This window comes from Vicugna pacos, chromosome 11, assembly GCF_048564905.1.
Source record: "Vicugna pacos chromosome 11, VicPac4, whole genome shotgun sequence".
Taxonomy (NCBI): domain Eukaryota; kingdom Metazoa; phylum Chordata; class Mammalia; order Artiodactyla; family Camelidae; genus Vicugna; species Vicugna pacos.
In genome coordinates, this window is record NC_132997.1 from 39,086,049 (window position 1) to 39,104,366 (window position 18,318).

At 54.9% G+C, this 18,318-nt stretch overlaps 1 protein-coding gene across 1 annotated transcript; it reads left to right on the forward strand.

Moving 5' to 3' along the window:
• Positions 1–511: 511 nt before the first annotated feature.
• On the forward strand, positions 512–9,784 carry RBP3 (retinol binding protein 3). The gene is made up of 4 exons (XM_006216104.3): positions 512–3,559; positions 5,554–5,744; positions 7,616–7,758; positions 9,306–9,784. The coding sequence occupies exons 1-4, from the start codon at positions 512–514 to the stop codon at positions 9,782–9,784; spliced, it is 3,861 nt and encodes a 1,286-aa protein (XP_006216166.1).
• The last annotated feature ends 8,534 nt before the right edge of the window (positions 9,785–18,318 follow it).

Here is an 18,318-nt window from a genome sequence, read left to right on the forward strand (position 1 = left end):
AGTAAGTTGCTTCCCTAAGGCCACAGAGTAGAGGGTGGCAGAACGGAGCCGCCAACAGGTTCTCCCCAATTCCAGAGGGGCGGGTCACCCAGTGTCGTGGGGAAATGCTACTTTACTTGCAGATTAATAATTCTGCTTTGTAAAGTGATGACTGTCGACATGGGAAGCGTGGAGCACAGTGCCTGGCATGTGGCAGGCACTCAAAATGAAAGGTAGCTGTTGATGTTCCTCGCCCCGAGGGGGCGCAGCGAGATGAAATCCCATGTACCTTCTGGGTCAAACCACATCGGCCCCTTCTCCCCGGTCCCCAGGGCTGACGCGTTTGAATTAGACAGGATTAAAGGCTTATCGGAGCTGGAAGCCGTACCCCAACTCCCGTGTTTAGCCCCAGACCTTCTGTCCGCCGGCTGAGAAGGACGTGGGAGAAAGGCAGCTGCCCGGGGCAGCGCTGCGGCCTCGCACACAGTCAAGAGAGCTTTTGTGCAGGAGCCAGGCCTCCCTCTGGGTCCTCATGTCGAGAAGGTGGGCCCTGGTCCTGCCCGTGCTGCTCTGTGGCCTGGCAGGCCCCTCACACCTGTTCCAGCCGAGCCTGGTGCTGGACATGGCCAAAGTCCTCTTGGATAACTACTGCTTCCCAGAGAACCTGATGGGGATGGAGGAAGCCATCGAGCAGGCCATCCAGAGTCGTGAGATGTTGTCCATCTCAGACCCTCACACTCTGGCCCACGTGCTGACAACTGGGGTGCAGAGCTCCCTGAATGACCCACGCCTGGTCATCTCCTATGAGCCCAGCACCCTCGAGGCTCCCCGGCAAGCCCCGGCCCTCGACAGTCTCACACAAGAGGAACTCATTGCGGGGCTACAGAATGGCATCCGCCATGAGGTTCTGGAAGGCAACGTGGGCTACCTGCGGGTGGACGACATCCCAGGTCAGGAGGTACTGAGCAAGCTGAGAAGCTTCCTGGTGGCCAACGTCTGGAAGAAGCTCATGGACACCTCTGCCTTGGTGCTGGATCTCAGGCACTGTACTGGAGGTCAAGTTTCTGGCATCTCCTATGTCATCTCCTACCTGCACCCAGGGAACACGGTCCTGCATGTGGACACCATCTACGACCGCCCCTCCAATACGACCACTGAGATCTGGACCCTGCCTGACGTCCTGGGAGAGAGGTACAGTGCTGATAAGGATGTGGTGGTCCTCACCAGTGGCCGCACTGGGGGCGTGGCTGAGGACATCGCTTACATCCTCAAACAGATTCGCAGGGCCATCGTGGTGGGGGAGCGGACTGTGGGGGGTGCCCTGGACCTCCAGAAGCTGAGGATCGGCCAGTCCGACTTCTTCTTCACCGTGCCTGTGTCCAGGTCCCTGGGGCCCCTGGGCGAGGGCAGCCAGACGTGGGAGGGCAGCGGGGTGCTGCCTTGTGTGGGGACACCAGCTGAGCAGGCCCTGGAGAAAGCCCTGGCCATCCTCAAGCTGCGCCAGGCCCTGCCAGGAGTCATCCGGCGCCTGCAGGACGCCCTGCAGGACTACTACACGCTGGTGGACCGCGTCCCCGCCCTGCTGCAGCACCTGGCCGGCATGGACCTGTCCTCAGTGGTCTCCGAGGAGGATCTGGTCACTAAGCTCAACGCCGGCCTACAGTCTGTGTCTGAGGACCCCAGGCTCTTGGTGCAGGTGGTCAGGTCTAAAGAAATCTCTTCCGGGCCCGGGGATGATGTTGAAGAACCGCCAGAGGTGGTCCCAGCATTGCCTGAGGATGAGGATGCCCGGAGGGCCCTGGTGGACTCTGTGTTCCAGGTGTCGGTGTTGCCCGGCAACGTGGGCTACCTGCGCTTTGACAGTTTTGCCGATGCCTCCGTGCTGGGGGCACTGGGCCCGTACATCCTGCACCAGGTATGGGAGCCCTTGCAGGACACGGAGCATCTCATCATGGACCTGCGGCAGAACCCCGGGGGGCCGTCCACTGCCATGCCCATGCTCCTCTCCTACTTCCAGGGCCCCGATGCCAGCCCCATGCGCCTCTTCACCACCTACGACCGCCGCACCAACGTCACCCAGGAGCACTTCAGCCAAACGGAGCTGCCGGGCCAGCGTTACGGCAACCAGCGCGGGGTATACCTGCTCACCAGCCACCGCACTGCCACCGCGGCCGAGGAGCTGGCCTTCCTTATGCAGTCACTGGGCTGGGCCACGCTGGTGGGTGAGATCACCGCGGGCAGCCTGCTGCACACGCAAACGGTGTCCCTGCTGGAGACGCCCGAGGGGGGCCTGGCACTCACAGTGCCCGTGCTCACCTTCATCGACAACCATGGTGAGTGCTGGCTGGGGGGCGGCGTGGTCCCCGACGCCATCGTGCTGGCCGAGGAAGCTCTGGACAAAGCCCAGGAGGTGCTGGAGTTCCACCGAAGCCTGGGGGAGCTGGTGGAAGGCACGGGGCGCCTGCTGGAGGCCCACTACGCCCGGCCAGAGGTCGTGGGGCAGACGGGCGCCCTGCTGCGAGCCAAGCTGGCCCAAGGGGCCTACCGCACAGCAGTGGACCTGGAGTCGCTGGCCTCCCAGCTCACGGCCGACCTGCAGGAGATGTCTGGGGACCACCGTCTGCTGGTGTTCCACAGCCCCGGCGAGATGCTGGTTGAGGAGGTGCCCCCGCCACCTCCCGCCGTCCCCTCCCCAGAGGAGCTCTCCTATCTCATCGAGGCCCTGTTCAAGACGGAGGTGCTGCCCGGCCGGCTGGGCTACCTGCGTTTCGATGCCATGGCCGAGATGGAGACGGTGAAGGCCGTCGGGCCGCAGTTGGTGCAGCTCGTGTGGCAGAAGCTGGTAGACACGGCGGCGCTGGTCATCGACCTGCGCTACAACCCCGGCAGCTACTCCACGGCCGTGCCGCTGCTCTGCTCTTACTTCTTTGAGGCGGAACCTCGCCGGCACCTCTACTCCATCTTCGACAGGGCCACGTCGAGAGTCACGGAGGTGTGGACCCTGCCCCAGGTGGCGGGCCAGCGCTACGGCTCCCACAAGGACCTCTACATCCTGATGAGCCACACCAGCGGGTCGGCGGCTGAAGCTTTCGCTCACACCATGCAGGACCTGCAGCGGGCCACCGTCATCGGGGAGCCCACAGCCGGAGGGGCGCTCTCTGTGGGCATCTATCAGGTGGGCAGCAGCCCCTTATACGCCTCCATGCCCACACAGATGGCCCTGAGTGCCAGCACAGGCGAGGCCTGGGACCTGGCTGGGGTGGAGCCGGACATCACCGTGCCCATGAGCGCGGCCCTCTCCACAGCCCGGGATATAGTGGCCCTGCGTGCCAAGGTACCCACTGTGCTGCAGACAGCTGGGAAGCTCGTAGCAGATAACTACGCCTCCCCGGAGCTGGGGGCGAGGATGGCTGCCAAACTGAGTGGTCTACAGGCCCGCTACGCCAGGGTGACCTCAGAAGCCTCCCTGGCCGAGATGCTTCAGGCTGACCTGCAGATGCTGTCTGGGGACCCACACCTGAAGATTGCCCACATCCCCGAGGATGCCAAGGACCGCATTCCTGGGATTGTGCCCATGCAGGTGAGTTAAAGGGAGACTTGGTCCAGCACGGTCCCGGAAGGGAGTCAACCAATTGTCCGCACATCCGGAGCTCTGCACAGGGTGCAAGGAAACAGCTCCTAGACTTGTTTTCGGGTTTAAGTTTTTACCACTCCCATCTTTTCCTCTCTCTCACCCTGTCATCCATTCTCTGTACCCATGCGGTCCCTGAGCACCTCTGTAGAACTTTGGTACCCACGGGAAAACTGCTGGTAAAGAAGGAGCTTCACTCTTGTCTGGGAGGAAGGCAAAGGGTCTGCAGGACTTCATTGTTGGTGTTAGGGAAAGATGTCACTAAGCCACACGAGGTCCCTGTGATGTCCCCCTCTGGAAATGTGAGGTTTGTGTCCATCTGCATCCCCTGCCTGCCTCGGGGGTTTGTAGTTTGGGTGGATGAGTTGAGGGGATGGAGAGAGGGAGGCAGGCAGATTTCTTTGCCTCAGGGTCACCTCAGAGCTAGAGCATGGAGCCCTGGCACGGGCCCTGAAGTGCCAGTGCAAAGCCGGGAGAACCCCGGTGGTGAGTCTGCCTTGGTCATCACCAGCTGCCTCTCCTCCCGTCCCCCTAATGCCAAGTCCTGTCTCCTGCTGGAATCGTACTGGTGGGTGTGCACCCGGATACAAGGGCCAGTCGGATGGGAAATTCTGAACAAGGCTGTTTTCAAAATATCTGAAGCCAGCGATGCAGGTTGGGGGAACACTGAAAAGGTAATTAAGGTTGAGGAGTTTTGATGCAGATGAGGTAAAAGGTCTCCAGACCAGGGGCCAGACTACAGCACAGGGTTCACCGAGCACTCCCACCAGCGAAGGGCTCCTCTAAAAGCAGCTTTATAACACGGTGTGCATCATCTGCGATTTCTCGGCAGTCACAAGTAGGCAGGGCAGCATCGTCCTGGTTCACTTGAAGGCAAGACCCGAGACAGCGGTTGGGTGCAGGCAGTCTGGAGCGGGAGTGAGGGAGTGGGGGGAGCAAGATAAGGAGGGAGGGAAAGCCCGCAGGTGGGGGCATTATTGAGGCTGTTGCTGCTGAAGATTCCAGCAGGACCCTGACAAGTGTGAGGAATGCTTCCCAGAGCCGTCCCTCTGCAGATGGGACCCTGCAGCCCCCGTCCTCCATTCGCTGAAGGTCCCCCTAGGGACACGAACTCTCTCGGACTCTGGGGCAGCTTGGTCTTGAAGTAGAGTACAAAGACAGGGGTGTGCTGGAGGCAGGGCCCTGTCAACCCTGTGACTGAAGTCAGAGGAGGGCTGAGGGCATCAAAAGCATCTCTGCAGAACCGTCATCCCATTTTACCAAAAGGGGAACTGAGGCCTGGAGGGGGCTGAAGAGAATGGTCTGGAGCCAAAGTGTCTGTGACTGAGGTCAGTGCCAGGCCTGGAGGCCAGCTGTCCTAGTCAGCAGGGCTGTTCCTGCTGGAGTTTGCAGTCACATGTGAATTCATACTCTGGCTCTACCACTTACTGGGCTGTGTGACCTTGGGCAAGTTACTTAATCACTCTGTGCTTCGGTTTTTTCAAGATGGGGATCAGAGTGTCTCCTCTACAGGAACTGGACCTGGTCCCTGATAAAGATTCAGGCCCCCAGTAGTTAATGTCTTCCCTCCCTGCCCCGGGGAGGGAGAGGATGATGCACTCAGAGACATCAAGAAGTGTCTGGTGAGCTCAGGGGAGTCAGAGCTGAGACCATGCCTGAGCCTTTCAGCTCTGACACCAGGGCGAGGCGTAGGTACCCCTTCTCCGTAAGGAGGCTGCTGACTGCACGTGGGTTCACATCCCAGGCCCACCACCCGTGTAGCCTCCCAGATACCATCAGGGAAGGTCCTGGCTCCTACAACCTCCTTCGGAAATGTTAGCTACCTTCCCACGCCCTCAATATTTCTCGGGGTGTGCAGGAACTTCCTCTGTGGGACCCACTTTCAAACCCGAGCTTTCAAATCTCTCCTCTCCTGACGCTGAGCCAGCCTCCCAATCTTTCAGATCCCTTCCCCTGAAGTCTTCGAAGACCTGATCAAGTTTTCCTTCCACACTAACGTGCTGGAGGGCAACATCGGCTACTTGAGGTTTGACATGTTTGCGGACAGTGAGCTGCTCACCCAGGTCTCCGAGCTGCTGGTGGAGCACGTCTGGAAGAAGATTGTGCACACGGACTCCCTGATTATCGACATGAGGTCAGTGGGCCAGGGCTCAGCAGGTCCTGGCCAGGCCGGGGCAGTGGCTGGAAGACAGGCAAAGCTGTGGGTCTTAGTTCCCATAGGTAGGGAAGATAGGACCCTGGGATGCAAGGCAGGACCCGAGTGGAGCAGCTGCCTGGCTCTCAGGGCTCTGGCCAGCTAGCTTGGGGTTCTAGGCTTAATTGGCCAGGTACGCCACCAGTATTGGTAGTTTTCTGTAAGCTCAGATGACCTCAAGGAGTACTCCAGGCTGAGACTCACTGGGCTAATCAGGTAGTCCCCAAACTTGCTTGGTCATAGGAGTCAGTGAGGAGACAGGGGAAGGGTGACTTTAAATACATTGATTCCAGGGTCCTTCCCAGCCCTCCTGAATCCAAAGCGCCCGGGGCAAGGTCCAGTGACCTATGTATTTGACAAGCATCATCCAGGTAACGCTGGTAATTAGTCATGTCTGGGACAGCTGGCGCCCTCTTGTGGCTGTGACTCATATCACACAAAGCCCGCCCAGGACAACGCTGGTCACGGGAATCATACAGCCAGGGTCCCAGAGGGAATTTGCAATTTAGCCACCATTGCTGCAGAAAGAATTCTTTGCACCACGAAATGATTATGGTGGGGGGTGCTTTCAGCTAGTGACCTCCCTTCTGCTTCTGTGAAGGTGTGCCTCATATAGGGTGAGTGCCCTTCACGGAGCTGGAAGACTGGGGGTAGGGGGCAAAACGTAGAAGAATGCTCTCAGGCAGTGGTCAGGCCCCTCGTCACTCCCAGGGCCATCAGAGGACTTGTCCTGGGCACCCTCCATGGGCACTGGGAGGGGGTCAGCCTGCTCCCCTGGGGTGTGGACTCTGGCCCCATCCACAGCTGCTGGATTGACTGAGAGGGAGCTCTCGTCCCTGGCTTGCAACACTCCTGTGATTCTGAGTCGTCACTAGGTGGCGCTGGATCCCAGAGGTGGGCTCTCCTCCCTGGAAGATAAACCATCTCCCAGGGCTTGGGTTTCTGCGAGCCCAGAACCTGAGCTTGGGGACTCCTGTGGTACCTACGATAACTTTATTCTTCAAATGCTCTGTTGAACATCTGAATCACCCTTGTGCTAAGTCCCTTTCTGCTTAACTGTGTTGTCCACATTTTTCAAAGAGGAGACCCAGCCCACAGGTGTGCTTTGCTCAAAGACCCTTCCAAGCCGAGGTTTGGAGGTTTGAACGCTGAAGTCATGAGCCCTGAACCCAGTCAGGCCACCCTAGACCATCAACTGGCAGCCCAGGATTCCTGGTTTCACAAAAAGGAGACAGGGTCCCAGCAAGGTCACACAGTGGGACAAATCCAAATGGCCTGGGATGATCACAGGCTCCCTCACCAGCAGTGTGGTTCCACAACTCTGAGCATCCCACCCCACTAAATGCCACGTTAGGATACCTCAACCAAGACACGTAGTGGGTTTTGTGAAATTATGGAGACTGCAACTGGAGAAGACAGCCTTCCCAAAATGTGCTCCACTCACAAGCAGCATGGATGCAGGGGAGCAGTCCGTCCATGGTCAGTAAGCAGGAGAAATTTATCAACAAGTTCCTGGCTGCAGGACTTGTCAGAGCCCTTAATGTGATATACACAATATGTATCACATAATGTCTTAATGTGTGATCAGACGGGGTGGGTATGTTATGCAGTATTTTCTAAATGAATTTGACCTCAAAGTCTCTTGTTCTCAAGAGACTTGGACTCCGAAAAATGCCGACCAAAGGATTCTGGAGGAGGAGGAAGGGGCCCTCGACTGAGGCTGCCTGGAATTAGAACCCTCCACAGGGCAAGGATTCGGGCTCCCAGGGGCCCACCGAGGGCCTCCTCAATGGACATTTCCCTTCCGTCAGGTTCAACATTGGTGGCCCCACCTCCTCCATCTCCGTCCTGTGCTCCTACTTCTTTGACGAAGGCCCTCCTATCCTGCTGGACAAAATCTACAACCGGCCCAATGACTCTGTCAGCGAGCTCTGGACCCACGCAGGGCTTGAAGGTATGTGCAGAAGCCTCCCCTTCCTATTATCACTCTAGAATTGCTGGGAAATCAAGGAAAGACAGTCTGGATTCGGGTAAAAGTAATAGTAGCCAGACTATAAAGCCCTGTCCTATGTCATGTACTTTGCACCCATGGTCATTAATCCCTGCAAAACGTGTACCATGGCTGCCCATTTTCTAGAGGAGAAAACTGAGTCTCAACTAGGTTGAGTATCCTGTCTAAGGTCACACAGCTAAGTGACAGCACCAAAACTTGAATCTTGTTTGTCCAAAACCAAAGCACTCCCCATTCTCGCCACTACAACTGTCAGCCTGCAAGACGAATGCAGAACCAGAAGGACCCCCTGCCCATCACCAAGCCCTATGGGGTTCCCAGTGGTTTGCCATCATACCTGAGCTCTCAGCATCTCCTCAGCACACCTGCCTAAAGAAAGTCCATAACTCTGATGGGGCTTCTGTTACCCGCCCTGGGTCCAAGGCAATGGCCGCAGGGGGCAGTGCAGGTCCTGTGCTTTACAGAGTCACGGCTCTCCCAACCACGTCTTGAGTGGAGAGCCTCACTCCGTCTCCCTTGCCTGGCTTGCAAAACCAAGGAACCTCTGCTTCCATCTGACAAGCAGACCTGGGAAACCAACAGGGGTGGGCACCTGATCCAAAAAGCACCCTGCAATTTTCATTTGCACACTTCCTCATCACACAAACATTCAGGGGTTCATTCCAGAACACCCATTCAATAATATTGTACAATGAAAATAAAAATCAGGACCAGCTGAATTCTCAATTCAAATAGATTTTTGAGATAGGAGGTGAAACACAGATCTGCAGACCATGAGGTCCTGGAATTGCAGTGTCCAATATGGGAGCCGCATGCCACAGATGGCCACTGAGCATTGAAATGTGGCTCGTGTGAATGCAGAGGCATAAAGTGTCACATGCACACCAGATTTTGAAGACTTTTTATGAAAGAAAAGGATGTACAATATCTCAATATTTAATTGCATTTTTAAGAGGATCATATATCCGATACATTGAGTCAATAAAACATTATTTTAAATGAATCTCATCGAAGTCTTTTTAGTTGTTTGATGTGGTTCCCAGAAAACCTAAAATGACGTCTATGGCTTGCATTCTGACTCATGTTACATTTCTATTGGACCTCACTATCCTAAAGGGTTGTTGTCATGAAGTCACAAATTTTGGTTCTTCTGAGGGTTTAAAGTGAAAAGAGTTTAGTCAGGTTAGCCATTCTCATTACTCATGAAGAAGAAACATGCCCTTTTCTTTGTTAAGTCAAGTCTTTTCCCATCACTTGGTAATAAAAGCTCTCAGGCACCTATATGCTTGGAATTAGGCACACATGCTTATCCCCATTTTGCAGATGCAGAAACTGAGGCTCAGAAAGGTAGAGTGACTTGCATGTAGACACAAGGACTCAGAACTGAGTCCCTGGCCCTGCTCTCTGCGGGTCTAGGCAGCATGAAGAAGGCAGGTGCCCAGGGTGGGGACTTGACTCCCTATTTTTTTAAAGAGACTTCCATCTTGCAGGTGAACGCTACGGCTCTAAGAAAAGTATAATCATTCTGACCAGCAGTCTGACAACAGGCGCTGCAGAGGAATTTACCTACATCATGAAGATGCTGGGCCGGGCACTGGTCGTCGGGGAGGTGACCAGCGGGGGCTGCCAGCCGCCGCAAACCTACCACGTGGACGACACCGACCTCTATATCACCATCCCCACGGCCCGCTCAGTGGGGTCTGCAGACGGCAGCTCCTGGGAAGGGGTGGGCGTGGTACCCGACGTGGCTGAGCCTGCAGATGCAGCCCTCAGCAGAGCCAAGGAGATGCTCCAGCACACTCTGCTAAGGGTGAGGCGGAGCGCAGGCCTGCGGGGTCGCCACAAGGGCCTCCTGGGGCAGCACCCGGGAAGGGCGGGGCCTCTGGGCCACTTCCAAGGGGCACCCCGGCATGAGGTCCTGACTGAGGTCCCCAAAGGGCGGAAAAGGGGTGTGATGAGCTCTGGCTAGGCCTAGAATTAGGGGTACCCTTGGAGCTCACCCATCTGGTCCCTTTCCCATTGTCAGTGTCCTCTCTGTTGGAACACCTAGGGACAGGGTGCTCACCCCCTTCTAGGCTCAGCCCCTCCATAACAGTTATTTTAGGGGAGTGAAGTCCAGATCTATTTCCCCCGGGGCTTCTTAATCCCCAACCCCGGGTCCTCATGCAGTCCGCGGGAGCATCTCTGTCCGACAGCATCACAGTGTGAGGCACAGATGCCAGGCACGTGTGTCACTTTATATGTTCTCAGCACCACAGTTAAGAAAAGTATAAAGGAGCAGGTGAAATTGATTTTAACAGTATACTGCGTTTAACCCACTGTATTCACAGTAGTATCCTTTCAATGTGTGCTCACTATCAAAATTATTGTGAATGAGATGCGTTTGCACAAAGTCTTTGAGATCTGGTTTATGTGGCCCGCACTTACCGGACATCTCCATCAGCACACGTCGTATGTCAAGCGCACAGCGATCCCCTGCAGTTGGCGGCTCCCATGTGGGACAGTGCAGACCCAGAGGTCACTGGTCACTGCCCCGCCACACTGGCTCCCTTCTGCCCTCCCTGCCCTTGCATCTTCCCAATTTGAGCACCTCTCCCACCCTGCCCTGGGGTCCTTTCTGTCCCCACCCTGCTGAGAGCCCTGAGGGACAGGAACCATCCTCCTCATCCTCGTCTCCTCCTGCATGCCACCTGGCGCAGCAGCTGGCACGGCGGTGGGCGCACAAAGAACACACATGACTATCGGGCTGCAAATCCACATCTTCCTCCGGGTGGCAGCCCTCAGACCCCTGAAGACAAGTCAGGATTCACTTAGAAGCCTCTCCTCCCTGCCCCCCAGGCCTCCCCAGCCAATCTGACACAGCAAGTCTGACTTTCCTTCACATGTTCCTCCCTCGTCCTGGTTATCCCGCTTCTGCCAGGGACACTAAAGTGAGCCCCGGTGCCACGCAGCACCCCGACAGGCTTTGCTGCTGCTGGAGGGGCGAGTGGCTCTGGGTGGCAATCTGGGCACCTGCCCTGCTCGTCCAGGTGCGGCCCATCACTGTGCTGGCTCTGACGACCAAGCTGACTCCTAACAGGGTGAGAAGCTTGCAACAGGCAGAGCCCCAAACCCCGCCGCCAGAGCTGGGCTGGTCCTGGGAGGGAGCCCGGAGCCCCGTGGTGACCTGGGGGGAAGGAGAGGCCCCAGCTGGTGCCCTGGGACCAGGGGGCTCTGCCCAAAGTCATGTAGGGAGCAGGGCTGGGGAGTGGGTGACCCGAGCACCCAGTCCCTACTCCCGGACCCCCAGGCCCCAGGACTGCCCGGGTGAGGATGGAGTACTGTCTGGCCCTGCGCTCTGGTGAGTCCAGGCTGCAGCTGCCACAGGCGCTGCCCCGCCGCACCAGGCACGGCCCTGACTTCATCAGCCCCTCCCCAGACCCCATAGATCTGGGGAATCCAGGCCACCACCAATCTCTAGGGGTTTCTCCACTAGAAGCCCTCACACCAACCCTATGAAAGCAGGAGAGCCCTGATGGAAGTCAAGATTTCACTACAGCACCTTTTCCTCCTGCTAAATTCGAGCAAGAGTCAGGGCATGATTGAATTTTAATAGTTTCACATTTACTGTGATATCACCTTTTTCTTCATTAGACCTTTTAATATCCAGGCAGATGTGGGACCACCCTCCATGCTTACACTCCAGGAATCTCTCTCCTCCCTCTCTTCTCTCTCTCTCTCTCTTTCTCCCTCTTTCTCTATCACACACACACACACTCACACACACAACTAGCTGATGATAACCTAAATCAAACAATGGTTTCTTCTAGGTGGTAACATTTGGGGTGGCATTTTAACTTTCTTCTTTATGCTTTCTCTTTTTCTTAAATCCTTATGATTAGCATATATCAGTATTTTCAAATGCAGCAGTCATTATTCCAAGAATACAATAAATGAGATAAAATAAATTATATAACTGAATCACTATCCAAAACTTTGTGATCATTGGCGGTTGTTAATTTTTTTTTTCATGGTTTTCCTTTCACATCATTTGGATTTCCTTGATTTGCACCCCTGGCATCTATTACAGCTTATCTTGTGTAAGGTGCCCCAGAGGAACGGTGGGGTCAGCAGATGGCAAAGATCCCAGCGGGTCTTAAAGAGGGGAAGGGGCGGAGCGGTTCTTGGGGTGGGTGATGTATATAGTTCTCGCTTCTGAGCATCACACCAGAGGGACATCCACAATTATCATCTCCACCGCAGTCAATTCCGCCTCAGAGCCTCAGACAGGATCAGTAATTCACTGCGGTCACACATCTAGCCCAGTGGACATCTGTCCTCCTTCAAGGCCATCAGCATTTGCCCCACCTGCCTTTGGATGATCAGAGAATTGCTCCCCATATGAACCTGTGGGAAACAGACTCACTCAGAAGCAGAGAGAGAGGTGATTAGGTTCCGGCTTGAGTCTGCCGGAGTAAGAAGGCCAGCCCTGCCACTTCCCAGCCGCGTGACTCTGGGCAACTTACTTCTCATCTCTATGCCTCAGTTTCCTCATCTGTGCAATGGGAGAGATAATATCACCTTTGAGGCTGTGTGGATTAAGTGAGTTCATCTAGCAGGCGGCCCGTGTCAGCTAGAACCATTCCCCCTCCACAAAACTGGACCCCCTGGAAGCTCACTTTTCCAGCTCCCTGGCAGTGGGGTATGGACACGAGGGCCTGCCTGGGCCAATCAGAGCCTCCTGTGCAGGATGTTGTTGGTTTTTTTTTTCTGGACAAAGTGACTCAGGGAAGGTGGGCAGTAGCAGAGGCCAGATGTCCAGTGTGCAGGGCAGCACAGCCGTGCCCCGACTTAGCAGGGGCAGCAGCAGTGCCCGTTAGAGGCAGTTCCCTGCCTGACCTCAGCTGAGGTCCTGCTGAGTAGCTCCTTGCTTCTGTCCACTGTCCAGCCTAGGCCCCCAGCTTGCCCATCCCACACTGGGTGCATCCAGGCTCCTCTCCAGACATCCTTTCCTGTTTCAATCAGGCACAGATTATTTTCTTACAACAAACTGCACTGTCCATCCTTCTCCCTTGTCTTGGGGTCCTGGCTTAGTGTCTAAATCCCCACCACAGCCTCCTCCCTGTTTCTGTGTCCCAGCCTGTAGCCAGGGCCACTGCTCTGCTCTGCAACTTTCTCAGATCTCTCCCTGCTGGAGGACCCCTCAAGGCACCCACTGACCTGCCACGAGAGGGGCTGGACCAGGCTGTCCACCCTCCCTGCCAAGGTATCCCCAGCCACAGACAGGCTAGACTGTTCACTAGCAGGATCCTTGCTGGAGACTGGACCCAACTTCCTGGACCCATGCTGGAGCCCCAGACGGGAGGACCCCAGCTCTTCTCCCATCTCGCTCCCCCTCCTGCTTCCTGTGTCCTTGCATCTGCCCACGCAGCCCAACACAAAGCAGAAGGCCACGTTTGTGTGTCAGTGAGGGCCATGGCCATCCACATTAGCTTGGATGTGAAGAGAGGATACAGCGCAGAAGGAAAAAGGATGCAGCCCAAATCACAGCTGCAGGCAAGGAAACCAACATCCAAGGTCCCCGCTGGAGGGCACCCATCCCGCACCTCTTGGTTCCTATAGGATTAGCTGCCATCTGGCCTAAGGACCTCCTTGCTGCCTTGCAGATGGGGCAGCCGGCAGTGAAAATAGCCCCCTAATCCAAGCAGCTTAGAATAGTAAGGGTAACAGAGGCCACGGGCTTCCTGTCTCCTGGGCCAGGAAAATACAAGATGGCCAGGGAAAGAAAAAGTTAAATTGAAAGAACCCCAGCCCTCCTTCCTGGATGCACTGCGTCCCCACCCCAACTCAAACTTGCTTTCCAAAAATTCTCCTCTTCTAGGACATGGCTCAAATCAAAACACATTGGAGAATCATTTGCTTTTAAAACAATAGGTTTATTCTATGGGAGGCATATCTTACTATATGATCTGTAGACCTCCCAGCTGACTTCTACTATGAAAAACAAAAACAAAATTTCACGGAACAGTCAGGGTGTGTGAAACACTTTCTCTGAAGAGAAGCAGCCTGCAGAAGAGACCTGCTGCCACAAGGGGGCGCCAGCACCTTCCAACGAAAGAAAGGATGTGGGGTTCACCTTGGGACAATTTCTGCTGACTTTCTCCCCTTTGCAGGGTTCTCTTCCTGTACCCAGAGGAATAGGGTGGTATGTATGAGGTTAGCAGAATGCAGCCAGCTCAAAGGCTGGGTGCATAATAGAGTTAGGGGTCTCTGGCTGGTGGTTCCAATCCCCTCCGCATCACCACCACCATTAATGTGCTGCTTTAAATTTATGCATTTGGGCCACCAGTTTTTAAAAGACAATTGAATAAGTGATCACTAATTCCACATGCAGTCGTGACTTCTGGCCTCTCTTGAGGCCTGCATTCAGCCTGGCACTGAGGGGCCTTCACCCCAGGACACAGGAGCTCCAGGTGCCAGGACCACCCCCACCTCCTCTTCCCTCCCCTCCCCACAAGCCCAGTGGGCTTCACTCATTTTCATTAACCCAATTACATAGTCATTGGAGTAGAATCCCTTGTCTAAGATTCAGGAATTGGCCAGAAGTTGAAATCTAGGATCGTGGTCTTATTAAGATTTTACTTCTCTTCCAGGCAGAAGCAGAAAGAAAAGCAAATCTTGGTTAAAATTGAGAACATAAATAGATCTGAATTCAGAATGTCTTATTTGAGCCTCATTAGCGTATTCCGGGGACTTTTATAAATCTTAATTGAATGGCTGTTGCTTGGGCGATAATGTATTAAGATGTAATTTGCTGTTTTTCCAGCCGCTGTCGGCATTTTCCCTCCCACTGTCCAAGAAACAAGCCAAGAAGACTGTGTGTTTATTGGTTCGGGGGCTCCTGTGTTACTTGCCTAATGACATCATTGCCAGCAAACCAACCAGGCCTGAGATCCTGGGAGAAGAGTCCAAGCCCGCTGGAAGACAGCGGCAAAGAAACCAGTGCAGCGCGGGACACCGCATGGCGCTGAGAGGGACCCTTGGGTGGGAGGTGCTGGGGACCCTACTGTAAACTGGAGAGACAGGAGAGGAACTTTAAAAAGACAGACTGCCTGTCTTACCAGAGCCACAAGATTGGGGTACAGAGCAGATTAAATGAATTTAAGGAAGGTGGCCATTCTTACCCTGGAAATCTCAAGTGAAATTCATATCTGCTGATGTGATGCTTTGTGGCAACGTCACCCGCCAACGCTTAACTGGTCTGGATGGTGGCAGAGAGAGGGTGGGCGAAGTCCTGATTAAAAGTGACTGCTCTCCCGCAGATACAGGAGGGCAGGAGAGAAAAGGGACAAGACAGGCTTCGACTGCCATGGGGACTTTCGGGACCCAGCCTGGTGACAAGTAGGAACTGCCACATGAATAAACTGTAAGTCGTCACCTCCATAAGTCATCTCTGCGTCTGTCAATTTGAACGGCTGCAAAGCAACTTGCATCCACATCGAAATGAACTCCATCTTAAAAAGCTGAGTTGGGAGAAGATACTTTCTTGTGCTTCTTCATAACATTAATTTAATTAACTAATGTTTTTTCCAAAATGTCTCCCTTGCTTGTAAATGACAAGGTCACTATTAGTAATAATTCCATTTGCAGTCATATTGGAGATTCCCAGGGGAGTGTGGGCAGGCCAGGGAAGACACACCGGTCTCGACATCTCAGGGGTCCTAGCCTGGACCGCACCACCTCTTGCCTTGCATCACTTTGTACATCAGTGGACCTCAGTGCTCACTGCCTTGAGTGAGAGGATGGACTAGGAATGCAGAGTCCCTCCCAATTCCAAATATCTGCTGTGTCTTGGGACGACACACTTATGCCTGTCAAACTGATTTCAAAGAGAATGATGGAGCGATCCAACCAGCCGGAGGACAGCTGTGCCCACAGTCTGACAGACGCCAAAACGTTTATGAGAAGCTGATTCAAGGTTTGTCAAGGGTGAGGCCGGAACCAGGCAACTCATTCATTCCTTCAACAAAGGTCTGACGAACGCCTGCTACTTGCCTGCATTGTTCTAGCTGCCGGGGACACAGGAGCGAACAAAACAGCAGAAATACCTTAGGGAACGAATATTCTAATGATGGGAGACACAGTAAATAAGGTAATTCAGAAAAATGACTGTATGCAAGACAGTGAAAAGTGCTCAAGAGAAGAGCAATAGAAAACGCTGGAGGCAGGCGTAGGGTGCATGCTGAAATTTTAGAGGGGGAGTCAATGCCGGGCCCTAAGTCCTAGTCTTTCAAGCTTCCATGGTGCCACGTGACCAGGCCGGGCTGAGCAGATGTATAGCAGGCTGGGAAAGATGTGAGCACCCAGTAGGGCGCTCCTGGGGTCTTATTCTTGCCCTGCTTCTCCTGAACCCATGGTCTTAGGAAAGCCAGCTGACCTCTTGGGACTCAGGGTCTCCCGCAGTAAAACGGGATTGAATAGCTACCTCCTGGGCATGGCATGCGGATTAAATGACATAACGAACATCAGTGCAAGTGCGTCATCTCAAGTTCAAACCCCGTGAGGTGCCCTTTCCTGCCCTACATGGGACCTCAGGGGAGGGAGACTCCCTGAAGCTTCGGCCTCCTTCTGGGCACAGCCTCTCTGTAAGCAAATTCTAGCCTCATGCAGCTCCCAAAGGGGCCCGGCCTGCTGCATTCCTCACCTCCCTTGGGGAAGGCAGGGCCTCCAAGCCTCCCCAGAGAAATGGAGGTGCTTCACGGGTGCTTCCAGGGAGCATGGCTGCTTCCTTGTAGAAACAGAGGGAACAGCTCGGGGGTCCATCTCCTCCCCTCCAGCCCGCATTTCCTGCTGCAGCCAGAGGGCCCCTAGGAGTGTCTCTCAGAGCCATTTCTAGGTCCAAATTCCTCCTAGAAATGTCGTGCATCTCCAAGGGCCACCTCCCCACTCAGCCCTCCCCACACCAGCCTTGCTGTACCTGGGGCCTCTACGGCTCAGGACCACACTCTCCCCAGCTCTGCACTATCTGAATCCCGGGCTGAGGCTCATCCTGTGCCCCAACTCCTCAGGAGGCCCCCAGGGGTACCCCACTCCCCGACCCACAGGGCTGACCTGGGTCTGTCCCCCGAGGTGCCCAGCGCCCTAGCACAGGCCTCTGCCCTGCATCTGTCACACTGCACCCTAGTCATCTCCCACCCTGACCAAGGACCAAGGGCCAACCTCACTGTGCCCCCCACCACGGCCTTGGCAGAGTCTGGCACAGCACGGTGCCCAGGGAGGCCAGTACGTGAATGATGATACCACTGGCTGTGGAGAATGGACGGGAGTTTGGGTGGGAGATAGGGGGGTGGGAGGGAGAGGGATGGGGCGGGGTGGGCCAGGTGGGAGCCATGGAGGTGGAGAGAAGAGGCGGAGTCTGGGGTGTCTGGAGGGTGAGCTGCCCACTGGCCAAGACCCCCACCTCCTTCCATCCACCAGCCTGATCCCTCTGGATGGTTGGAAACCGCAGGTGAAATGAACAAATCCTGAAAGTGAGGTGGAAACCGGTCAAAAGGACCGCATTGACTCAAAAGAAATCCGAGCACGTGGCTTCCACACACACTGGCTTGTGTTACCACAGAGTTTATGACCCGAGGTTTGCATTATGAGAAATGAGGACAAATGTGGATAAACAGCATAGGTACGGAGAGAAACTGAACGTGCATTAGACAGTAAATGGTACCCAGAACACCCCCAGTCCTCATCGTGTTTTAAGCCTGAAGGTTTTGTGCAGGCTCACTTCCTGAGAGCTAAGAGGGGTGTGTGTGTGTGTGTGTGTGTGTGTGTGTGTTCCATCTTCCCACTTTCGTGTATTCAGAAGGGAAGAACCACGGACCAGGTGTTGGTTGAATTCCTCAGTTCCTGTGGTAGGATTACCCACTCACTCATGACTTCCCTCTGGGCAGTGGGCACATCTCACCCCTCAACTTTGGGCTCAGCCATCAACTTGCATTGGCCCAGGGGACATTAGCAAAAGTGACCCAAGAAGAGGCTTGAGAGGTGCTTGTGTATTGGGACTTGCCCTCCTGGGGTCTTGTCACAAGCCTGAGAGGAGCTTGACCTAGTAGCCCATCAGCCCCAGGAGCCAAGCTCAGCTCGCCGCACAGACCCACGCCTGGGAAACAGGGGCTTTGCAGTGTCTGCCACTGAGATTTTCTCACTAATCTGGACCATGATCATGAGTATCGCCTGCTCGGCGATGAAGCTGCTAGGCATGTGCTGGCCGTTGCCCCCACATCTTCCTGTCCAACCTTGACAACTTCCCTTGGACACAGGGGTCATCACCTCCATTTTACAGATAAGAAAACTGAGACTCAAGACAGTGAGAGCAATGTGTCCAAGGTCAGGGCTAGCAGGTGGAAGGGCCAAGATTCCAATCTGGGTTTGACTACCTGCAGAGCCCACGCTCTGTGCCAAACTTGCCTCCACATGGAGCCAAAGGAATGGTGACAGGAGCAGAGGCTCCACTTCTGAAAATGTCACAAA

What these genes read in the sequence shown, in the direction of transcription:
- RBP3 (XM_006216104.3), top strand. Translation starts at nt 512, where the DNA reads ATGTCGAGAAGGTGGGCCCTGGTCCTGCCCGTGCTGCTCTGTGGCCTG. An exon ending in TCCCTGATTATCGACATGAG is followed by an intron (nt 5,745 to 7,615) that starts GTCAGTGGGCCA and finishes CCCTTCCGTCAG; the next exon opens with GTTCAACATTGGTGGCCCCA. An exon ending in GACCCACGCAGGGCTTGAAG is followed by an intron (nt 7,759 to 9,305) that starts GTATGTGCAGAA and finishes TCCATCTTGCAG; the next exon opens with GTGAACGCTACGGCTCTAAG.